The sequence below is a fragment of the Petromyzon marinus genome, chromosome 53, assembly GCF_048934315.1.
Source record: "Petromyzon marinus isolate PM22_M1 ecotype Great Lakes invasive population chromosome 53, UKy_Petmar_22M1.pri1.0, whole genome shotgun sequence".
In the NCBI taxonomy this organism is placed as follows: domain Eukaryota; kingdom Metazoa; phylum Chordata; class Hyperoartia; order Petromyzontiformes; family Petromyzontidae; genus Petromyzon; species Petromyzon marinus.
The window spans coordinates 10,244,495-10,270,305 of NC_133719.1; the positions used below are offsets into that span (position 1 = coordinate 10,244,495).

General features: G+C 59.2%; 1 protein-coding gene across 1 annotated transcript; it reads right to left on the reverse strand.

Annotated features, from left to right (window-relative positions):
- Window positions 1-1,275: 1,275 nt before the first annotated feature.
- On the reverse strand, window positions 1,276-20,746 carry LOC116953923 (uncharacterized). The gene is made up of 5 exons (XM_032974238.2): window positions 19,762-20,746; window positions 10,028-10,131; window positions 9,412-9,533; window positions 5,513-5,626; window positions 1,276-4,257 (listed from the first exon to the last, which is right to left on the reverse strand). Exons 2-5 carry the CDS (start codon window positions 10,060-10,062, stop codon window positions 2,150-2,152), a joined length of 2,379 nt encoding a protein of 792 aa, XP_032830129.2. The 5' UTR covers window positions 10,063-10,131; window positions 19,762-20,746; the 3' UTR covers window positions 1,276-2,149.
- Between the last annotated feature and the right edge of the window lie 5,065 nt (window positions 20,747-25,811).

The window sequence follows — 25,811 nt, forward strand, 5'->3', positions numbered from 1 at the left end:
TACGAACGGTGTGAAAGAAGTTCAACGCACGTACGTACATACGCACGCTACGTACGTACGGGAAGGTTTATATTCCCCCCCACCCCTACCGGCTGCTTGCCTGTGCCGAACGAGGAAGCGAAACCGCGTCTGCAGGCTGGACGTCACGGGGAGACGACGGCTCGGGGATGGGGTGGGGGCCAAGCAGGGCCAGGGGGCGTGGCCTATGACAGCGCGTTCGTTGGCCACACCCGTCGCGCGTGACGTCAGTGGGCAGGGCTCGGCTCGGCTTCAGCAGCGGAAAAAAACGCCGGAGTCTCCCGAGCCGTCCTCGGGGGTTGGCTCGGCCCCCGGAACGGCTCGGTTGTGTCCAGTGGAAAAGGGAGGTGAAGCTGTCGTGGGTTTGCACCGACCGTTCTCACCGCGGGGATTTAAAAAGTGACGGTGCGCCCGCGCGGTGACACGCACCGCGCTCTGCGCCTGGCGCAAAACGCCGCAGTCCACACTATGGTGCCACGGTGGCTAGGAGATGTTGACTACCTCGCCTGGTGTACAGGAGGTCGTGGGTTCGATCCAGACCCTGACGCCTGCTGCTGTATATTTGGAGTTTGCGTCTCTCTTATCATCATCACGGTGGCTAAGAGATGTTAACTACCTCGCCTGGTATACAGGAGGTCGTGGGTTCGATCCTGACCCTGACGCCTGCTGCTGTATATTTGGAGCCTGCGTCTCTCTCTCTCTCATCATCATCACGGTGGCTAGGAGATGTTAACTACCTCGCCTAGTATATAGGAGGTCGTGGGTTCGATCCTGACCCTGACGCCTGCTGCTGTATATTTGGAGTCTGCGTCTCTCTCTCTCTCATCATCGTCACGGTGGCTAGGAGATGTTAACTACCTCGCCTGGTGTACAGGAGGTCGTGGGTTCGATCCTGACCCTGACGCCTGCTGCTTTATATTTGGAGTTTGCGGTGTCTCTCTCTCTCCCTCCCTGCGGTCGCGTGGATTTTTCTCTGGGTCCTGCGCGCCACATTTATAGAATCAACGTCACCACACGATTAAGAGTATTTTGTCTGCGGCTAGAAATGTCCACGCGGCGATATGCCACTACTTCGTTGAGCTATCGGCCCTTAGAGTTTTTACTCAAACTTACAAAACTTCGTGTTGCTGCTCCCCGTTTCTGGAATCCCCTTTAGTTACCTCCCTTCACTACAGCCCCCTCCCCTCTGTATTTCCCTATTAAGCAAAAAAAAACACGCACACACACAGAGAGAGAGAGAGATAGCTTACTCGCACCACCTGCACCTTGACATTTTATTTTCTTCAGCCGCATCTTTGGCTCTCACATTGTGTTTGCACCGAGTGTGCTGGTTTGTTGTTGGATTCGTTTTTACGACCGTGAAATTACCCCGTACGTAAGCTGTGCAATGTTCCCCAAAGGGCCCTGCTGTGTACTCGCTCTCTGCAACGTTGATGATGTTTGTTGTTGTTGTTGTTATTGTTGTTGTTGTTGCTGTGCTCGTGCAGGAATCACGGACCTCCCTTTTGTGAAATAGCCAGGCAAATTCGGCTACACGGTGGGATCATCATCGTCGTCATCGTCGTCATCATTATCATCGTCGTCGTCATCATCGTCGTCATCATCGTCATCATCGTCGTCATCATCATCGTCATCATCAGGGTCATCGTCCGTGTAGCCACTCAAATAAACTAAAACTCCAGGACACCCGGAGACATCCAAGGAGGTCTAAAACACACAAACACCTTTGGGTGTACAGCCGCCAGATGATTTTAGACATCGAGAGACACGTCCAAGACATTTGGAGAAAGCCTTGGACACCTCGAGAGAGATAGAGAGGGAGACCCAAGGGAGACTTGGAGACACTCCAGACTCCCCAGAGACAGTCAGGGACATTTAGGAAGATTGGGGATTCGAGAATATTGTAGACCCAGAGATACCCCAAACTTTGAAGATACCTCGAGACAACCCCATGGATACCCAGCGACTTTGGAGAGACTCATGGACATCCAGGGACACACAGGGACCTCCAGGGACATCTATTAAGATTCAAAGACCGTGCCGGAAGACTCGTAGGGAGACACGACGGGAGTCACGACGGGAGTCACGACGGGAGTCACGACGGGAGATGCGAGGAGCAATGGCGGCCGCTTCAGACGGTGGTGGTGAGCGCCGGCTCCACCGAGTGGCACCGCAGCAGCGCCCTCCTGCGCGCGGCAGGGCCATCCAGCCCCACCGGCCCCACGGGCACCACGTGGGCCACGCTCACCTGGGGCCCCAGCCCGTTGGGCCGGCCCCCCACGACGCCCACGCCGTCGGGGACGGCCCCCCACCAGCCACCGTCGGCCTGCAGCCCCGCCCCTCCGGCGCCCGGCCGCCCCCAGCCCGGTCCAAACCCCATGCTCGCCTTGCCTTGCGACGGCCTCGCATCGCCATGGCACCAGGCGTCGCCGCCACCACGGTTACCGTCTCCGAGGAAACCGTCCCTGAGGCAACTGGCGCTACCCATGTACATCTGGTTGCCGCGGAGACCGTTGCTGCCGCGGGGGAGCTTGGCGACGCCGTGGAAACTGTGCCCTTGGAAACCGCCGCGGGGGAAACCGTTGGAGTGGAAACCGTCAGCGTGGAAACCGTCGCCGCGAAAACCGTTGGCATGGGAACTGTTGCCGCGGAAACTGTTTCCGCCGCCGCCATCGTTAAAACAAAAGCCGTCGCCATGGAAACCGGCATCCCCTTGCAGGGGTGCTCCGCTGCCGAAGCGGTTGTCGTGGAAACCAGCGGCACTGGGGTAACAGCGGTCGTCGCCGTCGCCGCCATCGTCGCCGTCGCCGCCATCGTCGCCGTCACAGGACCCCGGGCAGCCGCAGCTCGTCACTTCCTCGCAACAGCAGCAGCAGCTGCCGCAGCTTCCGCCGACGAGCGGCGCCCAGTCCCCGCCTTCGCCGACGTCGCCGGCCCGGCACAGGCGGTGCACGGACAGCGGCACCGCGTAGTCCGCGCACTCGGTCGCGGTCGCGGCCGCGGCCGCCGCCGCCGCCGCCATCTTCCCCTTCTCGGCGGCAAAGAAATCCCAGATGGAGCGGGAGGACGCGGAGATGAGCGGACGCCCGGTGCCACCGCCAAAACCGCCTCCGCCGTCGCCCCTGTTCCGGCCCGGCGCCCCGAACGTGGTGGCGCGTTTGAATGGCGCCGACTCGATGGGCGGCGGCGGCCGCCACTCAGCGACGCGGTCGAGCGACGCCGACTTGCAGCGGCGCACGGCGGCTTTCGACAGCGGCGGCGGCTGCGGCTGTGGTTGCCGCTGTTGTTGCGGTTGCTGTTGTTTGTTCGCCGCGCGCTTGCCCGCGTGCAGGCGCCCGCCGGTGAGGAACTGCGAGACGCCGCGCACGATGCCGTGCTTCATCGGCGGCACGCTCGCCACCAACCGTGTCGTGCGCCGAACCGGCGGCGACGGCGACGACGGCGGCGACGGCAGCGGCAGCGGTGCTGCCGGTGGCGGTGGGGGGAAGGAAGCTTTCGAACCGGACGACGACGGCAACAGCGATGTGGTCGGGAGGACGGGAGGCGGGAGGAGAGGAGGAGGAGGGGGGGAGCGCAGCGACAGCCTCACGCTCATCTCGGACTCGTCTCCGGTGGCGGCGTTCGCCGCGGCCGGGAGAGACGGCACGGAGGAGCCCCTGCCGGACGATGACGACGACGAGGACAGCGAGGAGGAGAACGAGGCGGCGGCCTTCGACGAGGCGAGTGCTGGGGCCTTCGCCGCCGCCGCTTGCCGCCACTTCCTCCTCTCCAGGAGGCGGGCAATGTAATCGTCCGGCTTGCCGGCCGACGGGAAACGCTCGGCAAACGGCGGGGAGCGTGGCGCGGCGCCTCCGTCGGTGGAAGTTGCGGCAGGGACAGCGGATTCTCCAGTCGTGCACGCTCTGCCGGACGATGTGCCGGATGATGTGCCGGATGTGCCGGCTTCACCGGACGTGCTCAATCGGCTTGATATGCCGGACGTCATGCCGACGGCGGAATCGGCAGACGCGCGAGGTGTTGGGGGCGTGCCGGACGTGCCGGACGTGTCAAGTGCACCGGCTCCTCCGGGTTCGCCGGATTTGGTGGAATCGCCGGGGGCTGCGCCGTCACGGAGCAGCAGCAGCGCGGGGCTCTGGATGGCCACGGCGTGCAGCGCGCTCGGGTAGCGGTACAGCCCCGAGCCGTCCAGGCTGGGCACGTCCCGAGCGAAGCGGCGTGTGCCGGGGCTCACCGGGGATGCTACGGGGTGGGGGGGAGCGGGGCCCGGTGGGAGAGGGGGGGTTAAGGGAGGTGACGGTCACCAACAACCGCACAAAGATCCCCCCCCTTCCCCCCCACCAATATAACCTCATTATTAGGAAGCCACTGGAGCTCTATTGAACACTCATTCCTTGTAAACTGCTTTGTGTTTAGTTTGTTGTTCCTTCTCCCCCGCACCTCCGATTAGCGCGGTTGGCTACGCACACTGCCAATAGACTCAACACTGCCCCATAGAACACATTCCTGCGGAGGGAGCTGGTAAGGAACGTTGGGTTGCTCGGTCAATGGCCAGGGTCAACGGCGGCACCACGTGGTGTATTCCGCAAATATTGCCCGACTGTGAGGGCGGGCACAAGCCGGCGTGAAGGGTGGGGACCGAGTGGGGACCTGGGACGGTGGAGAGAAAAAAAAAGCTGTTCCTAAAAAAAAGAGTAGAACACCCACGAATTGGCGGCTTATAATGTAGACATTGAGAGCAGCCGCATACCCCAAACGCATGTTGTTGATTCTCCACGTGGAGGGAAAAATGTCGTGAAGATGGCCGGACGTGGTTGGTGACCACCCACCCCCTCGTGTGTGACGTGGCCGCCTTCCCCACCCACCCAGCCCCAACCCCTCCCAGCCCCTCCCTCCCCACCCACCCCCCACCCAGCCCCACCCTCCCCACCCAGCCCCTCCCCACCCTCCCCTCCCCACCCTCCCCTCTCCACCCTCCCCTCCCCACCCAGCCCCTCTCCACCCAGCCCCACCCTTCCCATTTTTGGATGCACGACGGACGGACGGACACAATAATCCCCTGTGGGCTGGTGGAACCAGGAGGTTCCTACCAGTACTAACACTACCCATAGACTAACACGACCCATAGACTAATACTACCCATAGACTAACACTACCCATAGACTAACACTACCCATAGACTAACACTACCCATAGCCTCAACACTACCCATAGACTCAACACTACCCATAGCCTCAACACTACCCATAGACTAACACTGCCCATAGGCTAACACTACCCATAGACTAACACTCTCTCTTTCGCTCTCTCTTTTTTTGAAACTTTGAAACAAATTTTATTGCCGCCAGCAGAAACAGCACTGGAGGAGATTTCGACACGAAACACACAAAGCCAGCAGCAACAACGAACACCAACGAACACAATAAAAACACACACGCGCTGTGGTGCCGGACGTGCCCAAAAGTCTCTCTTGTGCTGTCTCTCTCAGCTCACTCACCAGGATCGCTGTGATCCCAGCTGCCCGGGGTCGTGACCTGCTCGTCGCTGGCCTCCGATTCGTCGGATTCGGAGCCGACGCGGCGATCGGGCCCTCCGCTCCACTCGGAGAAACCTGCCGGGTTCACAAAGTCCTCGCTGGTATTGGTCGTGAGCGGGAACTGAACTCGGGTCGCCGGTTCTTTGGAGTGCAGTGCGCTAACCACTACGCCACGGTTCCTCATACACACTCACGCGCACAAAGACAAAGATCCCCCGTGTAAGCTCTTGGGGCAAGTGGCTGCTAGCGAGTGGCAGCCACCGATGAAGGCCGGCACGGCGCACGATGGGGCGAGTGGACAGTGCCACGCCCGGCCGTCTTTGTCTCCCCAGTGGGGATGTTCATACACCGCACCGGTTATTGATTTAAGGCCGAGTAGGCCTAAGGGAGGACAACACGCACTCACTCACGCACGCTGCAGGTGGGGAACGAGTGGACCAATTTGTGTGCAGAAACTACCCCCAACTTTAGTCTGTCCACTGCTGGATGAGGGCCTCCCCGCGCCAAGCGGGTCGTGGGGAGTTACACACTACATGTGCCCAATGATTGCTCAACACGCTGTCCCATCTAACGCGGCTATCCTAACTAACCCAGCTATCCTACCTAACCCGGCTATCCTACCTAACCCGGCTATCCTACCTAACCCGGCTATCCTACCTAACGCGGCTATCCTACCTAACCCGGCTATCCTACCTAACCCGGCTATCCTACCTAACCCGGCTATCCATCCTAACCCAGCTATCCTACCTAACCCGGCTATCCATCCTAACCCAGCTATCCTACCTAACCCGGCTATCCTACCTAACCCGGCTATCCTACCTAACCCGGCTATCCTACCTAACCCAGCTATCCTACCTAACCCAGCTATCCTACCTAACCCAGCTATCCTACCTAACCCGGCTAACTTACCTAACCCAGCTAACCTACCTAACCCAGATATCCTACCTAACCCGGCTATCCTACCTAATCCGGCTATCCTACCTAACCCGGCTATCCTACCTAACCCAGCTATCCTACCTAACCCAGCTATCCTACCTAACCCGGCTATCCTACCTAACCCAGCTGTCCTACCTAACCCGGCTATCCTACCTAATCTGGCTATCCTACCTAACCCGGCTATCCTACCTAACCCAGCTATCCTACCTAACCCAGCTATCCTACCTAACCCGGCTATCCTACCTAACCCGGCTATCCTACCTAACCCGGCTATCTTACCTAACCTAGCTACCCTACCTAACCCAGCTGTCCTACCTAACCCAGCTGTCCTACCTAACCCAGCTATCCTACCTAACCCGGCTATCCCACCTAACCCAGCTATCCTACCTAACCTGGCTATCCTACCTAACCCGGCTATCCTACCTAACCCAGCTATCCTACCTAACCCAGCTATCCTACCTAACCCAGCTATCCTACCTAACCCGGCTATCCTACCTAACCCGGCTATCCTACCTAACCCGGCTATCCTACCTAACCCAGCTATCCTACCTAACCCAGCTATCCTACCTAACCCAGCTATCCTACCTAACCCGGCTATCCTACCTAACCCGGCTATCCTACCTAACCCAGCTATCCTACCTAACCCGGCTATCCTACCTAACCCAGCTATCCTACCTAACCCAGCTATCCTACCTAACCCGGCTCTCCTACCTAACTAAGCTATCCTACCTAACCCGGCTATCCTACCTAACCCAGCTATCCTACCTAACCCGGCTATCCTACCTAACCCGGCTATCCTACCTAACCCGGCTATCCTACCTAACCCAGCTATCCTACCTAACCCGACTATCCTACCTAAGCTATCTCAGCTATCCTACCTAACCCAGCTATCCTACCTAACCCGGCTATCCTACCTAACCCGGCTATCCTACCTAACCCAGCTATCCTACCTAACCCAACTATCCTACCTAAGCTATCTCAGCTATCCTACCTAACCCAGCTATCCTACCTAACCCAGCTATCCTACCTAACCCGGCTATCTTACCTAACCCAGCTAACCTACCTAACCCAGCTATCCTACCTAACCCGACTATCCTACCTAACCCGGCTATCCTACCTAACCCGGCTATCCTACCTAACCTAGCTACCCTACCTAACCTGGCTATCCTACCTAACCCGGCTATCCTACCTAACCCGGCCATCCTACCTAACCCGGCTATCCTACCTAACCCAGCTATCCTACCTATCCCAGCTATACTACCTAACCCGGCTATCCTACCTAACCTAGCTACCCTACCTAACCCAGCTATCCTACCTAACCTGGCTATCCTACCTAATCTGGCTATCCTAACTAACCCAGCTAACCTACCTAACCCGGCTATCCTACCTAACCCAGCTATCCTACCTAACCCGGCTATCCTACCTACCCCACCTATCCTACCTAACTAAGCTATCCTACCTAACCCGGCTATCCTATCTAACCCAGCTATCCTACCTAACCCAGCTATCCTACCTAACCCGGCTATCCTACCTAACCCGGCTATCCTACCTAACCCAGCTATCCTAACTAAGCTATCTCAGCTAACCCAGCTATCCTACCTAACCCAGCTATCCTACCTAACCCGGCTATCCTACCTAACCCGGCTATCCTACCTAACCTGGCTATCCTACCTAACCCGGCTATCCTATCTAACCCAGCTATCCTACCTAACCTAGCTACCCTACCTAACCCAGCTATCCTACCTAACCCAGCTATCCTACCTAACCCGGCTATCCTACCTAACCCGGCTATCCTACCTAACCTAGCTATCCTACCTAACCCGGCTATCCTACCTAACCCAGCTAACCCACCTAACCCAGCTATCCTACCTAACCCGGCTATCCTACCTAACCCAGCTATCCTACCTAACCCGGCTATCCTACCTAACCCAGCCACCCTACCTAACCCAGCTATCCTACCTAACCCGGCTATCCTACCTAACCCAGCTAACCCACCTATCCCAGCTATCCTACCTAACCTGGCTATCCTACCTAACCCGGCTATCCTACCTAATCCGGCTATCCTAACTAACCCAGCTATCCTACCTAACCCAGCTAACCTACCTAACCCGGCTAACCTACCTAACCCGGCTATCCTACCTAACCCGGCTATCCTACCTAACCCGGCTATCCTATCTAACCCAGCTATCCTACCTAACCTAGCTACCCTACCTAACCCAGCTATCCTACCTAACCCAGCTATCCTACCTAACCCGGCTATCCTACCTAACCCGGCTATCCTACCTAACCTAGCTATCCTACCTAACCCGGCTATCCTACCTAACCCAGCTAACCCACCTAACCCAGCTATCCTACCTAACCCGGCTATCCTACCTTACCCAGCTATCCTACCTAACCCGGCTATCCTACCTAACCCAGCTACCCTACCTAACCCAGCTATCCTACCTAACCCGGCTATCCTACCTAACCCAGCTAACCCACCTATCCCAGCTATCCTACCTAACCTGGCTATCCTACCTAACCTGGCTATCCTACCTAACCCAGCTACCCTACCTAACCCGGCTATCCTACCTAATCCGGCTATCCTAACTAACCCAGCTATCCTACCTAACCCAGCTAACCTACCTAACCCGGCTAACCTACCTAACCCGGCTATCTTACCTAACCCGGCTATCCTACCTAACCAAGCTATCCTACCTAACCCAGCTATCCTACCTAACCCGGCTATCCTACCTAACCCAGCTAACCTACCTAACCCAGCTAACCTACTTAACTCGGATATCCTACCTTACTAAGCTATCTCAGCTATCCCAGCTAAAGCCACAACCTCTGCTGCATTCACCGAACGTGCACAGCGGAGCCCCCTCAAACGTCGCGACACGGCACGGTGGGCCGGGGGAGGGGAGAGAGGGGGGAACCCCCACCGGAGCTCGGCCTCCTCCGGCTGCTCCGCCTCTCAGCTCCGCCCGGCCCCCGTGGCGGGGCCTGCGTGACGCGCCCAGGCCTCTCCTCGCCTAGCTGCTCGAACATGGCTTCCTCTCGCCGCCTTCGTTGGCGAGTGGGGGAGGGGGGGTAGACAGGGGAGGAGAGGTGGGGGGGAGGTGGTTACAGACGATTGACAAAACGCTTTCGCAACAACAAAAACCCTGGACCTCAAGGGAAGACATCAGAATCCGGCTCGGGGGCCAAGCAGGGCCAGGGGCGGGGGCTAACGACGTGTTTGCCACGCGCGCATGACGTCAGCCGGCACGACTCAGCTCCTGCGGTGGCAAAACAAACAAACTGGCGCCGCCCTAAGCAGGCATCGTCAGGGTCGGGATCGAACCCACGACCTCCTGCATACCAGGCGAGGTAGTTAACATCTCATAGCCACTGTGATGATGACGATGAGATAGCGAGACGCAGACTCCAAATATATAGCAGGTGTTAGGGTCCAGAGATCGAACCCACGACTTCTAGCAGACCAGGCGAGGTAGTTAACATTTCATAGCCACCGTGGCACCCTGAGGTCAGGGTAAGGGGTGGGGGGGGAGCCCTTACCGATCGAGCGCCTGTGTGGGGCCACCGAGTCCCATCTCCCCGAGGCGGTCCCCCAGACTCTTGAGCTGCAGGTAGAGGCTGGCGTCACGACGGCGCAGGGAGCGCTGCCGGCCAGGAGACAGCGGGGAGACAGCGGGGAGACAGCGGGGAGACAGCGTGGAGGAGACAGCATGGAGGAGACAGCGGGGAGGAGACGGCGGGGAGACAGCGGGGAGACAGCGTGGAGGAGACGGCGGGGAGGAGACGGCGGGGAGGAGACGTTAAGCGGTGACCACACCTTGAGCGATCAGCCGCTCACCCGTACCGCCGTCGACGTTGCGCAACTCAAATCGCCGCCCGCGATAGGCTGGTGCCTGTCATAGGAACGTGGAATTTCCACCACTGGCTCGGGCTCCCGGTGGTGGTGAGTGCTGTGTCATTGCTTGTTTGAGCAGAGAGACAATTTGGCTAAAATGTGTTCGTGCAGCCATTGGTGACTGACCTGAGATCAACACTTCACGACACTTCAGAACCCAGGTTGATTGTGTCCACATCTGGGCGGGCGGTTGCCCAGCCAAAAACCGCTCCGAGAACACCCGCCCTGAAGGCACGGAGCCTGCCCTGAGGGCACGGGGCCCTCTTTGAGGGCACGGGGCCTGCCCTGAGGGCACGGGGCCTGCCCTGAGGGCACGGGGCCTGCCCTGAGGACACGGGGCCCTCCCTGGTGACACGGGGGATGCTCTGAGGGCACGGGGCCTGCCCTGAGGGCACGGGGCCTGCCCTGAGGACACGGGGCCCTCCCTGATGGCACAGGGCCTGCCCTGAGGGCACGGGGCCCTCCCTGATGGCACGGGGCCTGCCCTGAGGACACGGGGCCGTCCCTGATGGCACGGGGCCTGCCCTGAGGGCACGGGGCCCTCCCTGAGGGCACGGGGCCTGCCCTGAGGGCACGGGGCTGCTGCCGCCACCTAACAGAGCCCTGGACGAACGCAACTCGGATAACGGAACGGCGACAGCGTTCGACTGAGGGTAATTTTTAATGCAAACGCTGAATGCGTCGATCAATTCATGAATTGATGAAATGCGGAGGACAATGAGGTGCAGGTTAACGTTACAATGTGAAGAGTGGAAGGGCCGGTGGGCGGAGAGGGTTCACAGCGGCCGTGTCGGAGCGATGAGCCAGCACCGTCGTGTCATGAACCCCGGTGATCTGTGACGGCTCACCGGGGTTGCCGTGACGACCCACCGGGGTCGCCGTGACGGCTCACCGGGGTCGCCGTGACGGCTCACCGGGGTCGCCGTGACGACTCACCGGGGTCGCCGAGACGGCTCACCGGGGTTGCCGTGACGACCCACCGGGGTCGCCGTGACGGCTCACCGGGGTCGCCGTGACGGCTCACCGGGGTCGCCGTGACGACTCACCGGGGTCGCCGAGACGGCTCACCGGGGTTGCCGTGACGACCCACCGGGGTCGCCGTGACGGCTCACCGGGGTCGTCGTGACGGCTACTGGTCTGGCCGTTACACCTGAGCGTGACGCTGCGCCCCCTCCCACACGCGACCCCTTCGCCACAGGAAACGAAACCCGGCGTGAGTCCAGACCCAGGGACTGCCCCCCCCCCTCCCTCCCCCCTCGTCACGCACGTGTCAGCTCAGGGTGGGGATCGTTCATCATCAGCCATCAGGAGCTACGCGGATTCGCTCCTCAAGTTCCTCTGACCGTGGTTTCCATCGTCACGCGCACGCGCAGGGATAGAATCACCAGCCGTGAATAGTCCACTGCTGGATGAAGGCCCTCCCCGAGGCCGTCACGCCAACTCCGCTCATCCTCGCAGCAGCGGCGTCAGCGGCTTCTGCGGCCGTCTGGAACGCTCTGCCTCCCGATATTAGGAAGCCACTGGCAGCTGTGGCACTTTTAAATAATCATCATCTTCATCGTCAACTAGATTGACAAACTCATGCCTTCAGGAACTGATTTGTGTGTTTAGTTTGTTGTCTTTCACCCCTGCACCGGCGATTAGCACGGTTGGCTACGTACGGTGCGAAAGAAGTTCAACATACAGGACACGGTCCCTCTGCGACATGTAGGGGTATGGTGTGCGTGTGTGTCAGCCGGGCGTGCTGCTGGCCACCCAGCCATCGCGGGCCGTGCCGGACTACAGAGGTGCGACTCACTATCAGCACTTGCCCCGACAGTCTGGTAAGGATACACGGGGGATCTTTGCCTTTGGTGAGTGCATGGTAGTGCGTAGTGGTGATGCGTGCGTGTACGCGTGGCAGTATGTGGGGGGTGGTGAGTGTGTGGGGGGGGGGGGGTGGTGAGTGTAGGGGGGTGAGTGTGGTGGGGGGGGGGGTGAGTGTGTGGGGGTGGTGAGTGTGTGGGGGGGGGGGTGGTGAGTGAGTGTGTGGGGGGTGGTGAGTGTGTAGGGGGGTGAGTGTGGTGGGGTGGTGAGTGTGTGTGTGTGGGGGGGTGAGTGTGTGGGGTGGTGGTGAGTGTGTGGGGGGTGTGAGTGTGTGGGGGGGGGGTGGGTGAGTGTGTAGGGGGGTGAGTGTGGTGGGGGGGTGAGTGTGTGGGGGTTGGTGAGTGTGTGGAGGGGGGGGTGGTGAGTGAGTGCGTGGGGTGGTGAGTGTGTGGGGGGGGGTGAGTGTGTGTGGGGGGGTGAGTGTGGTGGTGGGGGGGGTGGTGATTGTGTGTGGGGGGGGGGGGTGAGTGTGGTGGTGGGGGGGGTTGTGAGTGTGTGGGGGGTGAGTGTGTGGTGGTGAGTGTGTGGGGGGGGGGGGGTGGTGAGTGTGTGGGGGGGGGGGTGGTGAATGTGTGTGGGGGGAGGGTGGTGAATGTGTGGGGGGTGGTGAGTGGTGGTGGTGAGTGAGTGGTGGTGGTGGTGAGTGAGTGGTGAGTGAGTGAGTGAGTGGTGAGTGCGTGGTGAGTGAGTGGTGGTGAGTGAGTGGTGGTGATTGAATGAGTGGTGGTGCTGGTGTGGGGGTGCTGGTGGTGGTGGGGGGTGGTGGTGGTGGGATGGTGGTGGTGGTGGGGGTGGTGGTAGTGGTGGAGAGTGCTGGTGGGTGGTGGAGGGTGGTGGTGGGGGGTGGTGATGGTTGTGGGGGGTGCTGGTGGTGGGGGTGGTGGTGGGGGGTGCTGGTGGTGGGGGGTGGTGATGGTTGTGTGGGGTGGTGGTGGTGGGGGGTGTGCTGAGTGGGGGGGGGGGGGTCGTGGCGAGGCTATGTACAGGAAGTGCGTCCTGTGTTCACTTATCCCAGCACGCCGCGTTGGTGCGGCGCTGGAGCTGCGAACTCGCGGATTCCACCCAGGGCAGAAATCCATGCCGACTCCCAATCACTACACATCATGTGTGTATTATATATATACTTGTATAGTTAGGTTTTCTTTTACATGTCAAGAGGCTCCCGCTACTTTGGGCTATTTGATTAAAAGCGGTTCACGTCGCTTGCTTCGATTCGCTGTTGGGAGGGGGGTGGGGGGCCGGAGAGGAACCGCACCCGGTGTCGGGATTGGAACCCAGGGAGTTCGAGGCGCGAGTGTTGCCACTGCGCCAGAACCACCGCCACCACCACCGCCGCCACCACCACCGCCACCACCACAGCCACCGCCACCACCACCACCACCGCCACCACCGCCACCACCACCACCACCGCCACCACCGCCACCACCACAGCCACCGCCACCACCACCACCACCGCCACCACCGCCACCACCACCGCCACCACAGCAGCAGCGGCGACTTTTGGCTCCGACGTCGCTACAAAGGAGGCGGTCACAGCCATCGCGCGGCGCTTTCGGCTGCGCCGCTTCGCGGGCCGTCTGGAACGCTCTTCCCCTTGCCGATATTTGGACGCCACGGGGAGGGGGGGTGGTAGCTGCTGCACTTTAAAATCTCATTTCTCGAGAACCGCCACATGGAGTTGTGTCTCTTCCCACCGGCTCCTCCGGTAAGCGCAGTCGGCTACGTACGGTGCAAAGTTCAAACATACCGTGCCAGCCCCACCGCTCACCACGTGAGCTGACCAGACCCCAGCCCCACCGCTCACCACGTGAGCTGACCAGACCCCAGCCCCACCGCTCACCACGTGAGCTGACCAGACCCCAGCCCCACCGCTCACCACGTGAGCTGACCAGACCCCAGCCCCACCGCTCACCACGTGAGCTGACCAGACCCCAGAGCCCACCGCTCACCACGTGAGCTGACCAAAACTCCAGCCCTACCGCTCACCATGTGAGCTGACCAGACGCCAGCCCCACCGCTCACCACATGAGCTGACCAGACGCCAGCCCTACCGCTCACCACGTGAGCTGACCAGACCCCAGCCCCACCGCTCACCACGTGAGCTGACCAGACCCCAGCCCCACCGCTCACCACGTGAGCTGACCAAACTCCAGCCCTACCGCTCACCATGTGAGCTGACCAGACGCCAGCCCCACCGCTCACCACATGAGCTGACCAGACACCAGCCCTACCGCTCACCACGTGAGCTGACCAGACCCCAGCCCTACCGCTCACCACGTGAGCTGACCAGACCCCAGCCCCACCGCTCACCACGTGAGCTGACCAGACCCCAGCCCCACCGCTCACCACGTGAGCTGACCAGACCCCAGCCCCACCGCTCACCACGTGAGCTGACCAAACTCCAGCCCTACCGCTCACCATGTGAGCTGACCAGACGCCAGCCCCACCGCTCACCACATGAGCTGACCAGACGCCAGCCCTACCGCTCACCACGTGAGCTGACCAGACCCCAGCCCCACCGCTCACCACGTGAGCTGACCAGACCCCAGCCCCACCGCTCACCACGTGAGCTGACCAAACTCCAGCCCTACCGCTCACCATGTGAGCTGACCAGACGGCAGCCCCACCGCTCACCACATGAGCTGACCAGACACCAGCCCTACCGCTCACCACGTGAGCTGACCAGACCCCAGCCCCACCGCTCACCACGCGAGCTGACCAGACGCCAGCCCTACCGCTCACCACGTGAGTTGACCAGACGCCGGCCGTACCACTCACCACGTGAGCTGACCAGACGCCAGCCCCACCGCTCACCACGTGAGCTGACCAGACCCCAGCCCTACCGCTCATCACGTGAGCTGACTGACTCCGGCCCCACCGCTCACCACGTGAGCTGACCAGACGCCAGCCCTACCGCTCACCACGTGAGCTGACCAGACCCCAGCCCTACCGCTCACCACGCGAGCTGACCATACCCCAGCCTTACCGCTCACCACGTGAGCTGACCAGACCCTACCCCTACCGCTCACCACGTGAGCTGACCAGACCCCAGCCCCACCGCTTACCACGTGATCTGACCAGACCCCAGCCCTACCGCTCATCACGTGAGCTGACCAGACGCCGGCCCTACCGCTCACCGCAGGAGCTGACCAGACGCCAACCCTACCGCTCATCACGTGAGCTGACAAGACGCCAACCCTACCGCTCACCACGCGAGCTGATCAATGAGATGGGCCTGGTGATGACGATGTGGTTTAAGATTTCTGCCGCCAGTGTCTTCGAGGATAGAGGAGGGGGGGAGGAGGGATAGTCAATGCCACGTGGGAACGTCAATCGGCATCTCCGTTGAGTCTGCAAGGAATCCGAAGAGCCGCGAAGCTCTTTTCGCAGCCGTGTCCACGCTGACGCTGTCGGCAACCGAGGCGCGAGCGGCTTTGAAGGGAGACGCGGGGAACGCAAAGTGAGCAGCACGGCACACCACATCCATCATCTCGCCCATCGCCGCGGGCTGCGGCCACGGGCTAAGTCCACGTCGCCAGTGAGAGGGGGAAGAAGAGGAGGAGGGCGGGGGGGGAGAGGAAATGTCAGGGCCAAGCAGAGTCGAACGGATCTCTAGATAGGAGATAGTAGATGGAGTGAGACGGAGATAAGAGAGGGAGATGCAGAACCATGGAGAGAGACTACTTCGGCACCCCCCTCCCCCCACGTAAATCGGCTTTGTTCCGCGAGTGTCTCTCGGGTCGCGCTGCCTCTCCACAATTCGGGCTGTGGATCGGCGCCGTCGTTTGAGCTTCACCCCCCACCCGACCCCGATTCGCGTTCGCCGCACGCGGGGACGCTGAGCTTTGCGAGCAGCCTCCACCATCAACTCCACCACCGCCTCCACCATCAACTCCACCACCGCCTCCACCACAGCCTCCACCATCAACTCCACCACCGCCTCCACCATCAACTCCAACACCGCCTCCACCCACAGCCTCCACCACAGCCTCCACCATCAACTCCAACACAGCCTCCACCACCAACTCCACCACCGCCTCCACCACAGCCTCCACCACAGCCTCCACCATCAACTCCACCACAGCCTCCACCACAGCCTCCACCATCAACTCCACCACCGCCTCCACCATCAACTCCACCACAGCCTCCACCATTAACTCCACCAACGCCTCCACCACAGCTTCCACCACAGCCTCCACCATCAACTCCACCACCGCCTCCACCATGAACTCCACCACAGCCTCCACCATTCCTCCACCACCGCCTCCACCACCGTCTCCACCACAGCCTCCACCACAGCCTCCAACACAGCCTCCACCATCAACTCCACCACCGCCTCCACCACCGCCTCCACCACAGCCTCCACCACCAGCCTTCACTGCCGCTGCCACCGCCGCCGGCTGGCGCTGGAAAGGGGATCCGAGTTTTATTTTTACCGCGGGATAATTCGAGCCGCGGGGCAGCTGCCAGACACCATCACCAGCTCCCCCCCCCATCGCCTCGCGTCCCACCTACCCCGGCTCCACCACCTACCCCGGCTCCACCACCTTCCTCACCACCACCACCACCACCGCCGCCGCCTCCATCCCTTCTACTGGGACATTCCGTGAAAAAAGAGCTTCATAGCTCATCGGATTCCTCGAGGACAAATTCACGATTTCTGACTCTGATGTCCCCCGCCGCCGCCGCCGTCCGCCCGGGGCTCCTGTAACGTCGCTCCGCTCAAGGGCGGCGTGCCGACTCCTCCTCGTCTCGTGCACCTCCGAGGGTGCTGCTCCGGTGGTGGATTTTTTTGTGACGGGGGGGGGGGGGGGGTCAGAGGTCGTTGCGCCCAGCGGCCGCGACTGGAAAACGAAAACTCATCACGAGGCGTCCCCGGGAAGGAGCCAAGGGGTTTCAGAGGCGTTCGAGCCGGCAACCACTCAGAGCCTGGGTTCGAAACCGGGTGACGGCCACTGCCTCTGATTGAACCTGTTAGGTCGGGGTCTAGTTAGCTGATGGTCTCAGCCTGCTTACTGGTAGCGACTGACGTAGAGACCCATAGACTCACGTAGAGACCCATAGACTCACATAGACCCATGACTCACATAGAAACTCACATACTTATATATAGACCCACAAACTCATGCAGAGACCCATAGACTCACACTTAGACCCAAAGACTTATAAATAGACCCATAGACTCATATAGAGACCCATAGACCCATATAGAGACACATAGACTAAACACTGCCAAAGACTAACACTGCCAATAGACTAACTGCCCATTAGACTCACACTACCAATATACTAACACTCCCCATAGACTCAACACTGCACCTCCGATTGGCTACGCATGGTGCGAAAGGTCAACAACATACACAAACAAAACAAAGACAAAGATCCCCCATACAGCCTCAACAGACTGTCGGGGCAAGGCTGTTAGCGAGCAGCACCTATGAAGGCCGGCACGGCACACGAGGGAGTGGGTGGTCAGCACCACGCCCGGCCGCCTTTGTCTCCCGATAGTGGCGATATGTTCTTATCGCACCAGGTACTCGTTTGAGGCTGAGTCGACCTAGGGGACCGGTTTAGATAATCGTCACTGGTGTTGTCGAGAATGGAACTCAGGCCGCTGGGTTCGTAGTACAGCACGCTAACCGTTACACCACCGCTCCCCACCACACATACATACGCCGTACCCTCAACCGTGCCAGGCTAGGTGCAGGAGGTCACGGGACAGATCCAGCAGGTGTCACGGGTCGACTGATTGAGATGAGTGGCTGATGCACCACCTGTGCCCCTTACTGTGCCAACTTGCTGTGCTTTAGCCGCCCGGCGCTCCGCTCGTTGTTGTGAGCGTCGCTCCTCCGCCCTCCGTTGTTGTTGGAGGGCGACTGCCTCCAACTGCCCAGTAGCATCCTTCACGAGCCTCCTCCACAGAGGCCGATCTTGACACCGCTGGTACCAGTCATCGGCAAGTTGACTTGGCTCCACATTCTCCTGTACCACATCACTCCATCTCTTCTCTAGCCCGTGCCGCGCCCGTTTAGCCCCCTCGATCCGGCCGAACAAAAGCTGTTCCGGCATGCGGTGGCTGGGCATGCGGGCTACATGACCCAGCCATCGCAGCCTTGCCTGCCGGAGGAGCTCACCGATGGGACTGCGTCCAGATCTTTCAAGGATCTGTGAGCTCCTCACACAATCCAGCCTGGTTAAACCCAGGATGGATCGTAGGCAGGGTTAACCTAAATATTTCTAACCGGCGAAGATGTTCCATTAGGGGGGGGGGGGGTCAACGTAGAGAAGGGAGGGAATGACCGTGGCCGAGAAGACCTGAAGCTTCGTGTGAAGCAGAAGACCAGGTAGCTTCCACACAGCGTTACGAAACCGATGAAAAGATAAGGCACACGCACGTATACACACGTACACGTGTGTGTGTACGTGTGTGTACGTGTGTGTTTGTACGTGTGTGTGTGTACGTGTGTGTGTGCGTGTACGTGTGTGTACGTGTGTGTGTTTACGTGTGTGTGTGTACGTGTGTGTGTACGTGTGTGTGTGTACGTGTGTGTGCGTGTACGTGTGTGTGTGTACGTGTGTGTGTGTTTACGTGTGTGTGTACGTGTGTGTACGTGTGTGTGTGTACGTGTGTGTGTGTGCACGTGTGTGTACGTGCGTGTGTGTACGTGTGTGTGTGTACGTGTGTGTGTGTACGTGTGTGTGTGTGTGTACGTGTGTGTGTACGTGTGTGTGTGTACGTGTGTGTGTGTACGTGTGTGTGTACACGTGTGTGTGTGTGTACGTGTGTGTGTACGTGTGTGTACGTGTGTGTGTGTACGTGTGTGTGTGTACGTGTGTGTGTGTACGTGTGTGTGTACGTGTGTGTGTGTGTACGTGTAGTGTATGTACGTGTGTGTACACGTGTGTGTGTGTACGTGTGTGTGTGTACGTGTGTGTGTACGTGTGTGTGTACGTGTGTGTGTGTGTACGTGTGTGTGTATACGTGTGTGTGTACGTGTGTGTGTGTACGTGTGTGTGTACGTGTGTGTGTGTACGTGTGTGTGTACGTGTGTGTGTACGTGTGTGTGTGTACGTGTGTGTGTGTACACGTGTGTGTACGTGTGTGTGTACGTGTGTGTGTACGTGTGTGTGTCTGTACGTGTGTGTGTGTACGTGTGTGTGTGTGTGTGTACGTGTGTGTGTGTACGTGTGTGTACGTGTGTGTGTGTGTACGTGTGTGTGTGTACGTGTGTGTGTGTGTACACGTGTGTGTGTGTACACGTGTGTGTGTGTACACGTGTGTGTGTGTACACGTGTGTGTGTGTACACGTGTGTGTGTACACGTGTGTGTGTGTGTGTACACGTGTGTGTGTGTACACGTGTGTGTGTGTACACGTGTGTGTGTGTGTACGTGTGTGTGTACGTGTGTGTACGTGTGTGTGTGTACGTGTGTGTGTGTACACGTGTGTGTGTACGTGTGTGTGTGTACACGTGTGTGTGTGTGTACACGTGTGTGTGTGTGTGTGACTCTCACCAGCTGATCCCGCAGCAGCTCGAGCGCCTCTCCCAGCGGCCGCTCCGTGGCACCGCGGCCCCCGGGACCCCCCCGGGCTCGACCCCGGCGACTCCGACGTTTCGGGCTGGGGGCCCCGCGCGGCCGTCAACTCGCAGTGGACGAGGCGGTCCTGGCGCTCCCGCAGGACTCGCAGCTCGCAGAGGCCCGCCACGGTCGCCTCCAGCCGCTCCGACATCCTCACGCGCTCTCGCCTCAACATCACCACGATGATGATGCTGCTGCTGCTGCTGCGATGGGGGTGGTGGTGATGGGGGTGGTGGTGCTCGTTGTTGTGATGGTGATTATGTTGGAGGGGTGATGGCGGTGGTGATGATGATACTACTGGAGGTGGAGGAAGTGCTGTTGATGACGGTGGTACTGATGGTGATGTTGGTTGTGATGGTGATGCTGGAAGTGATTGAGATGACGATGATGGTGGTGGTGCTGCTGGTGGTTCTGATTCTGCTGCTGCTGGTGGTGGTGGTGGCGATGTTGCCAGCAGCGACGGTGTTGATATGTCGTTGCTCGTTGTAGTTGATGCGACTTCTGTGGCTACTATTGACGAAGCTGTTGCTTCGGCGATGTTTCTCTTGCTGCTCCTGCTGCTGTTGCTGCTTCTACGATGTTGCTGCAACCGATGTTGATGCTCATCTGACAGCTATTGATTATTGCCGCTGCTCTTGATGTTGCTGTTGCAGCTGCTGCTGCTGCTGCTGCGAACGCGTCCCCTGTTGCAGATACAAATGTTGATGTCGCTGGCGATTGTTGCTCTTGCTGCAGATGCCGCTGATGAGATCGCTGGTGCTGCTGCTGGCTTGCTGTCACTGATGATGGCGCTGATGATGATGATGATTGTTGGTGGTTGTGGTGAGGGTTTCTCGCAGACTGCATGGGCGATTATAAAATAAACCACAAACGCATGCGGCCCCAGTCTCTCTCTCCCCCTCTTTCTCTCCCTCCCTCCCCCCTCTCTCTCCCTCCCCTCTCTCTCTCCCTGTACCCCCTCTCCCCCCTCTCTCCCTTTACCCCCTCTCCCCTCTCCCCCCCCCATCTCCCTCCCCCTGTGCCCCCTCTCCCCTCTCTCTCTCCCCTGTCTCTCCCTGTATCCCCTCTCTCCCTGTATCCCCCCCCATCTCCCTCCCCCTGTGCCCCCTCTCCCCTCTCCCCCCCCTATCTTCCTCCCCCTGTGCCCCCTCTCCCCTCTCTCTCTCCCCTGTCTCTCCCTGTACCCCCTCTCCCCCCCCTATCTCCCTCCTCCTGTGCCCCCCCCATCACCCTCCCCCTGTGCCCCCTCTCCCCCTCTCTCTCTCCCCTGTCTCTCCCTGTACCCCCCTTCCTCTTTCTCTGCCCCCCCCCGTGTCTCGTTCTTCTCTTCAATATGCGGAGCGTGGCGGCGTTGAGCCGCCTACAGACGCACGTGGGGACGGGGGAAGTGTATGTGTGTAGGGGAGTGTGTGTGTGTAGGGGAGTGTGTGTGTGTAGGGGAGTGTGTGTAGGGGAGTGTATGTGTGTAGGGGAGTGTGTGTGTGTAGGGGAGTGTGTGTGTGTAGGGGAGTGTGTGTCGGGGAGTGTGTGTGTGTAGGGGAGTGTGTGTAGGGGAGTGTGTGTGTGTAGGGGAGTGTGTGTGTGTAGGGGAGTGTATGTGTGTAGGGGAGTGTGTGTGTGTAGGGGAGTGTATGTGTGTAGGGGAGTGTGTGTGTGTAGGGGAGTGTGTGTAGGGTGTGTGTGTGTGTGTGTCGGGGAGTGTGTGTGTGTATGGGAGTGTGTGTGTGTAGGGGAGTGTGTGTGTGTCGGGGAGTGTGTGTCGGGGAGTGTGTGTGTGTAGGGGGGGAGTGTATGTGTGTAGGGGAGTGTGTGTGTGTAGGGGAGTGTGTGTAGGGGAGTGTGTGTAGGAGAGTGTGTGTGTAGGGGAGTGTGTGTGTGTAGGGGAGTGTGTGTGTGTAGGGGAGTGTGTGTGTGTAGGGGAGTGTGTGTAGGGGAGTGTGTGTAGGGGAGTGTGTGTGTGTAGGGGAGTGTGTGTAGGGGAGTGTGTGTAGGGGAGTGTGTGTAGGGGAGTGTGTGTGTGTAGGGGAGTGTGTGTAGGGGAGTGTGTGTAGGAGAGTGTGTGTGTAGGGGAGTGTGTGTGTGTAGGGGAGTGTGTGTGTGTAGGGGAGTGTGTGTGTAGGGGAGTGTGTCGGGGAGTGTGTGTAGGGGAGTGTGTGTATGGGAGCGATAGTGTAGCGGTTAGCGCGCTGCGCTATGAACCTGGCGACCCGGGTTCGATTCCCGCTCACGGCCAACACCAGTGACGATTATCTGAACCGGTCCCGGGCCTCCCCTAGGTCGACTCAGCCTCAAATGAGTACCTGGTGCGGTGTGTAAACATTGCCACTAGGGAGACAAAGGCGGTCGGGCGTGGTGCTGGCCACCCACCCCCTCGTGTACCGTTCCGGCCTTCATAGGTGCTCGCTAACAGCACTTGCCCCTACAGTCTGTTAAGGCTATATGGGGGATCTTTGTTTTTTGTGTGTAGAGGAGTGTGTGTAGAGGAGTGTGTGTAGGGGAGTGTGTGTAGGGGAGTGTGTGTAGGGGAGTGTGTGTAGGGGAGTGTGTGTAGGGGAGTGTGTGTAGGGGAGTGTGTGTAGGGGAGTGTGTGTAGGGGAGTGTGTGTAGGGGAGTGTGTGTAGGGGAGTGTGTGTAGGGGAGTGTGTGTAGGGGAGTGTGTGTAGGGGAGTGTGTGTAGGGGAGTGTGTGTAGGGGAGTGTGTGTAGGGGAGTGTGTGTAGGGGAGTGTGTGTCGGGGAGTGTGTGTCGGGGAGTGTGTGTAGGGGAGTGTGTGTGTGTAGGGGAGTGTGTGTGTGTTGGGGAGTGTGTTTAGCGGTGTGTGTGTGTAGGGGAGTGTGTGTGTGTTGGGGAGTGTGTTTAGCGGTGTGTGTGTGTAGGGGAGTGTGTGTCAGGGAGTGTGTGTAGGGGTGTGTGTGTGTGTCGGGGAGTGTGTGTAGGGGAGTGTGTGTAGGGGAGTGTGTGTGTGTAGGGGAGTGTGTGTAGGGTGTGTGTAGGGGAGTGTGTGTAGGGGAGTGTGTGTAGGGGAGTGTGTGTATGCAGGGGAGTGTGTGTAGGGGTGTGTGTGTAGGGGAGTGTGTGTAGGGGAGTGTGTGTAGGGGAGTGTGTCTAGGGGAGTGTGTGTGTGCAGGGGAGTGTGTGTAGGGGAGTGTGTGTAGGGGAGTGTGTGTGTGAGGGGGGGAGAGTGTGTGTGTAGGGGAGTGTGTGTGCGTAGGGGCGTGTGTGTAGGGGAGTGTGTGTGTGAGGGGGGGGGGAGTGTGTGTGTAGGGGAGTGTGTGTGTGTGTAGGGGAGTGTGTGTAGGGGTGTGTGTGTGTAGGGGAGTGTGTGTAGGGGAGTGTGTGTGTGTTGGGGAGTGTGTTTAGCGGTGTGTGTGTGTAGGGGAGTGTGTGTAGGGGAGAGTGTGTGTCGGGGCGTGTGTGTGTGTAGGGGAGTGTGTGTAGGGGAATGTGTGAGTGTGTGTAGGGGAGTGTGTGAGTGTGTGTAGGGGAGTGTGTGTAGTGGAGTGTGTGTGCGGAAGGGAGTGTGTGTGTGTAGGGGAGTGTGTGTGTAGGGGAGTGTGTGTGTAGATCTGGGCAAGGTCCCATCGGTGAGCTCCTCCGGCAGGCAAGGCTGCGTTGGCTGGGTCATGTAGCCCGCATGCCCAGCCACCGCATGCCGAAACAGCTTTTGTTCGGCCGAATCGAGAGGGGCTAAACGGGCGCAGCACGGGCTAGAGAAGAGATGGAGTGATGTGGTACAGGAGGACGTGGAGCTGAGTGGACTTGCCGATGGCTGGTACCAGCGGTGTCAAGATCGGCCTCTGTGGAGGAGGCTCGTGATGGACGCTACTACTGGGCAGTTGGAGGCAGTCGCCTCCAACAACAACGGAGGGCGGAGGAGCGACGCTCACAACAACGAGCGGAGCGCCGGGTGGCTAAAGCACAGCAGGTTGGCACAGTAGGGGGCACAGGTGGTGCATCAGCCAGTCGTCTCAGTCAGTCAACCCGTGGCACCTGGGTCCGCCCCGTGACCTCCTGCCAGCGGGCGTTCGACACTTCACGTGGCCTCAGGGTGCACATAGCCTGGCACAAGCGTCGTGGTGACGTCACCGCCACTTAGTGGTGAATGGCGGTTGTGGTTGTTGTTGTGTGTAGGGGAGTGTGTGTGTGTAGGGGAGTGTCTACAGGGGAGTGTGTGTGTGTAGGGGAGTGTGTGTATGTAGGGGAGTGTGTACAGGGGAGTGTGTGTGTATGTAGGGGAGTGTGTGTGTGTCGGGATGTGTGTGTTGTGGGGAGCGATAGTGTAGCGGTTCGCGCTGCGCTATAAACCTGGCGACCTGGGTTCGATTCCCGCTCACGGCCAACACCGGTGACGATTATCTAAACCGGTCCTGGGCCTCCTCTAGGTCGACTCAACCACAAATGAGCACCTGGTGCGATCTGCAGTAAACATCGTCGCTGGGGAGACAAAGGCGGCCGGGCGTGGTGCTGGCCACCGACCCCCTCGTGTGCCGTGCCGGCCTTCACAGGTGGTACTTGCTGACAGCCACATGCACCGACAGTATGTTACAGGCTACACGGGGGATCTTTGTCTTTGTGTGTCTCTCTGTGTGTGTGGGGCATAGGGCTGAATATTAAATGCGAGTGCACGTGGCTCCTGTTTGTTATCATGACTGCGCGACACGCGCACGGAATACTACAGAGAACTCACCACCACCACGAATACCACCACCACCACTACGGTCACAACCAATAGCACAAAATGCATATTTAAACCGCTGCTGTAACCACGAACGCCACCACCGCTACCGTAACTAGCATAACCATGACCAAAACTATATATCTTGTTGTAACTTGCTAAATCAAGATTCCGATAACCATTTACCAACACCACAACTGCCACTACCGCTGAAATGCAAAGATAAAATACCTCAATACTACTACATTGTGGGCGCCACGGTGGCTATGTTAACTACCTCGCCTCGTATACAGGAGGTCGTGGGTTCGATCCACAGCCTGGCGCCTGCTGTATATTTGGAGTTTGCGTCTTTCTATCTCATTATCACGATGGTAAGATGATAACTACCTCGCCTGGTGTACAGGAGGTCGTGGGTTCAATCCCGACCCTGACGATGCCTGCTGCTGCATGCTGTATATTTGGAGTTTGGTGTATCTCTCTCGCTCCCTGTGGTTGTGGATTTTTCTACAGGTCTCTCCCTCCACATTTAGAATCAAAGGTCGCCGATTATATATTTATTTTGAAGGCCAGATATTTGTTACTGACGAATGTGTTGGAAGTTGTATGATGATAACACTTCTAATGTACACGACACAGACATTCCTTAGGATAATCTCAAATACACTCTGCTCATCATACTACAGTACGTGTAGTGACACAGCGCTGTTGTACAGCAGCTACACTTAGCGCACAAGCCGTCGAGCGTGTACACGGTGTGTGTGTGCCGGCAAGGCGGAGTAACTGGGGCAAGGGTCACGGTAGACCTCGTGGGGAGGCCCCTGGAACCCTCTGGTGGGTTCGAGAAGGGAGGAGGCGTGGCTAGGGCGGAGCCAGGCCTCTGGTGGGTTCGAGAAGGGAGGAGGCGTGGCTAGGGCGGAGCCAGGCCGCGCCGAGGGGAATAAAAGCAGCGGAGAGCGGGGAGCTCCGGGCTGCCGGTTCTGGGAGTGGACTCGTCGTCGCCGCCGCCGCCGCCACCTTCACCCGATCATCTCGCGGCCGGACAGCGGTTGGCTGTCCCGGTCGACGCCGTCGGAGCAACGCGGACGGGGCCGTGTCTGGGCCGGGCCGTACGGCAGCGTGGTCGTGAGAGACAGGGGGCCGGAGTTGGTGGCGTGAACTCCACAACAATAAATGAGAAGGACGGTGCCTCCTGTGACTTCCTCGTCTCTGACCGAGTGTGTGCGCGACGCACGCCACCACCCGCGCACACTAAGACAAAAAAAGATCCCCCGTGTAGCCTTAACAGACTGTAGGGGCAAGTGCTGTTAGCG

Bases quoted from the DNA above. Each gene is read 5' to 3' on its own strand.
- LOC116953923 (XM_032974238.2), bottom strand. From the start codon at position 10,062: ATGGGACTCGGTGGCCCCACACAGGCGCTCGATCG. The intron at 9,534-10,027 runs GTAAGGGCTCCC...TCGCCAACGAAG, and splicing joins CCCACACAGGCGCTCGATCG to GCGGCGAGAGGAAGCCATGT. The intron at 4,258-5,512 runs GTGAGTGAGCTG...CCCACCCCGTAG, and splicing joins CTGGGATCACAGCGATCCTG to CATCCCCGGTGAGCCCCGGC.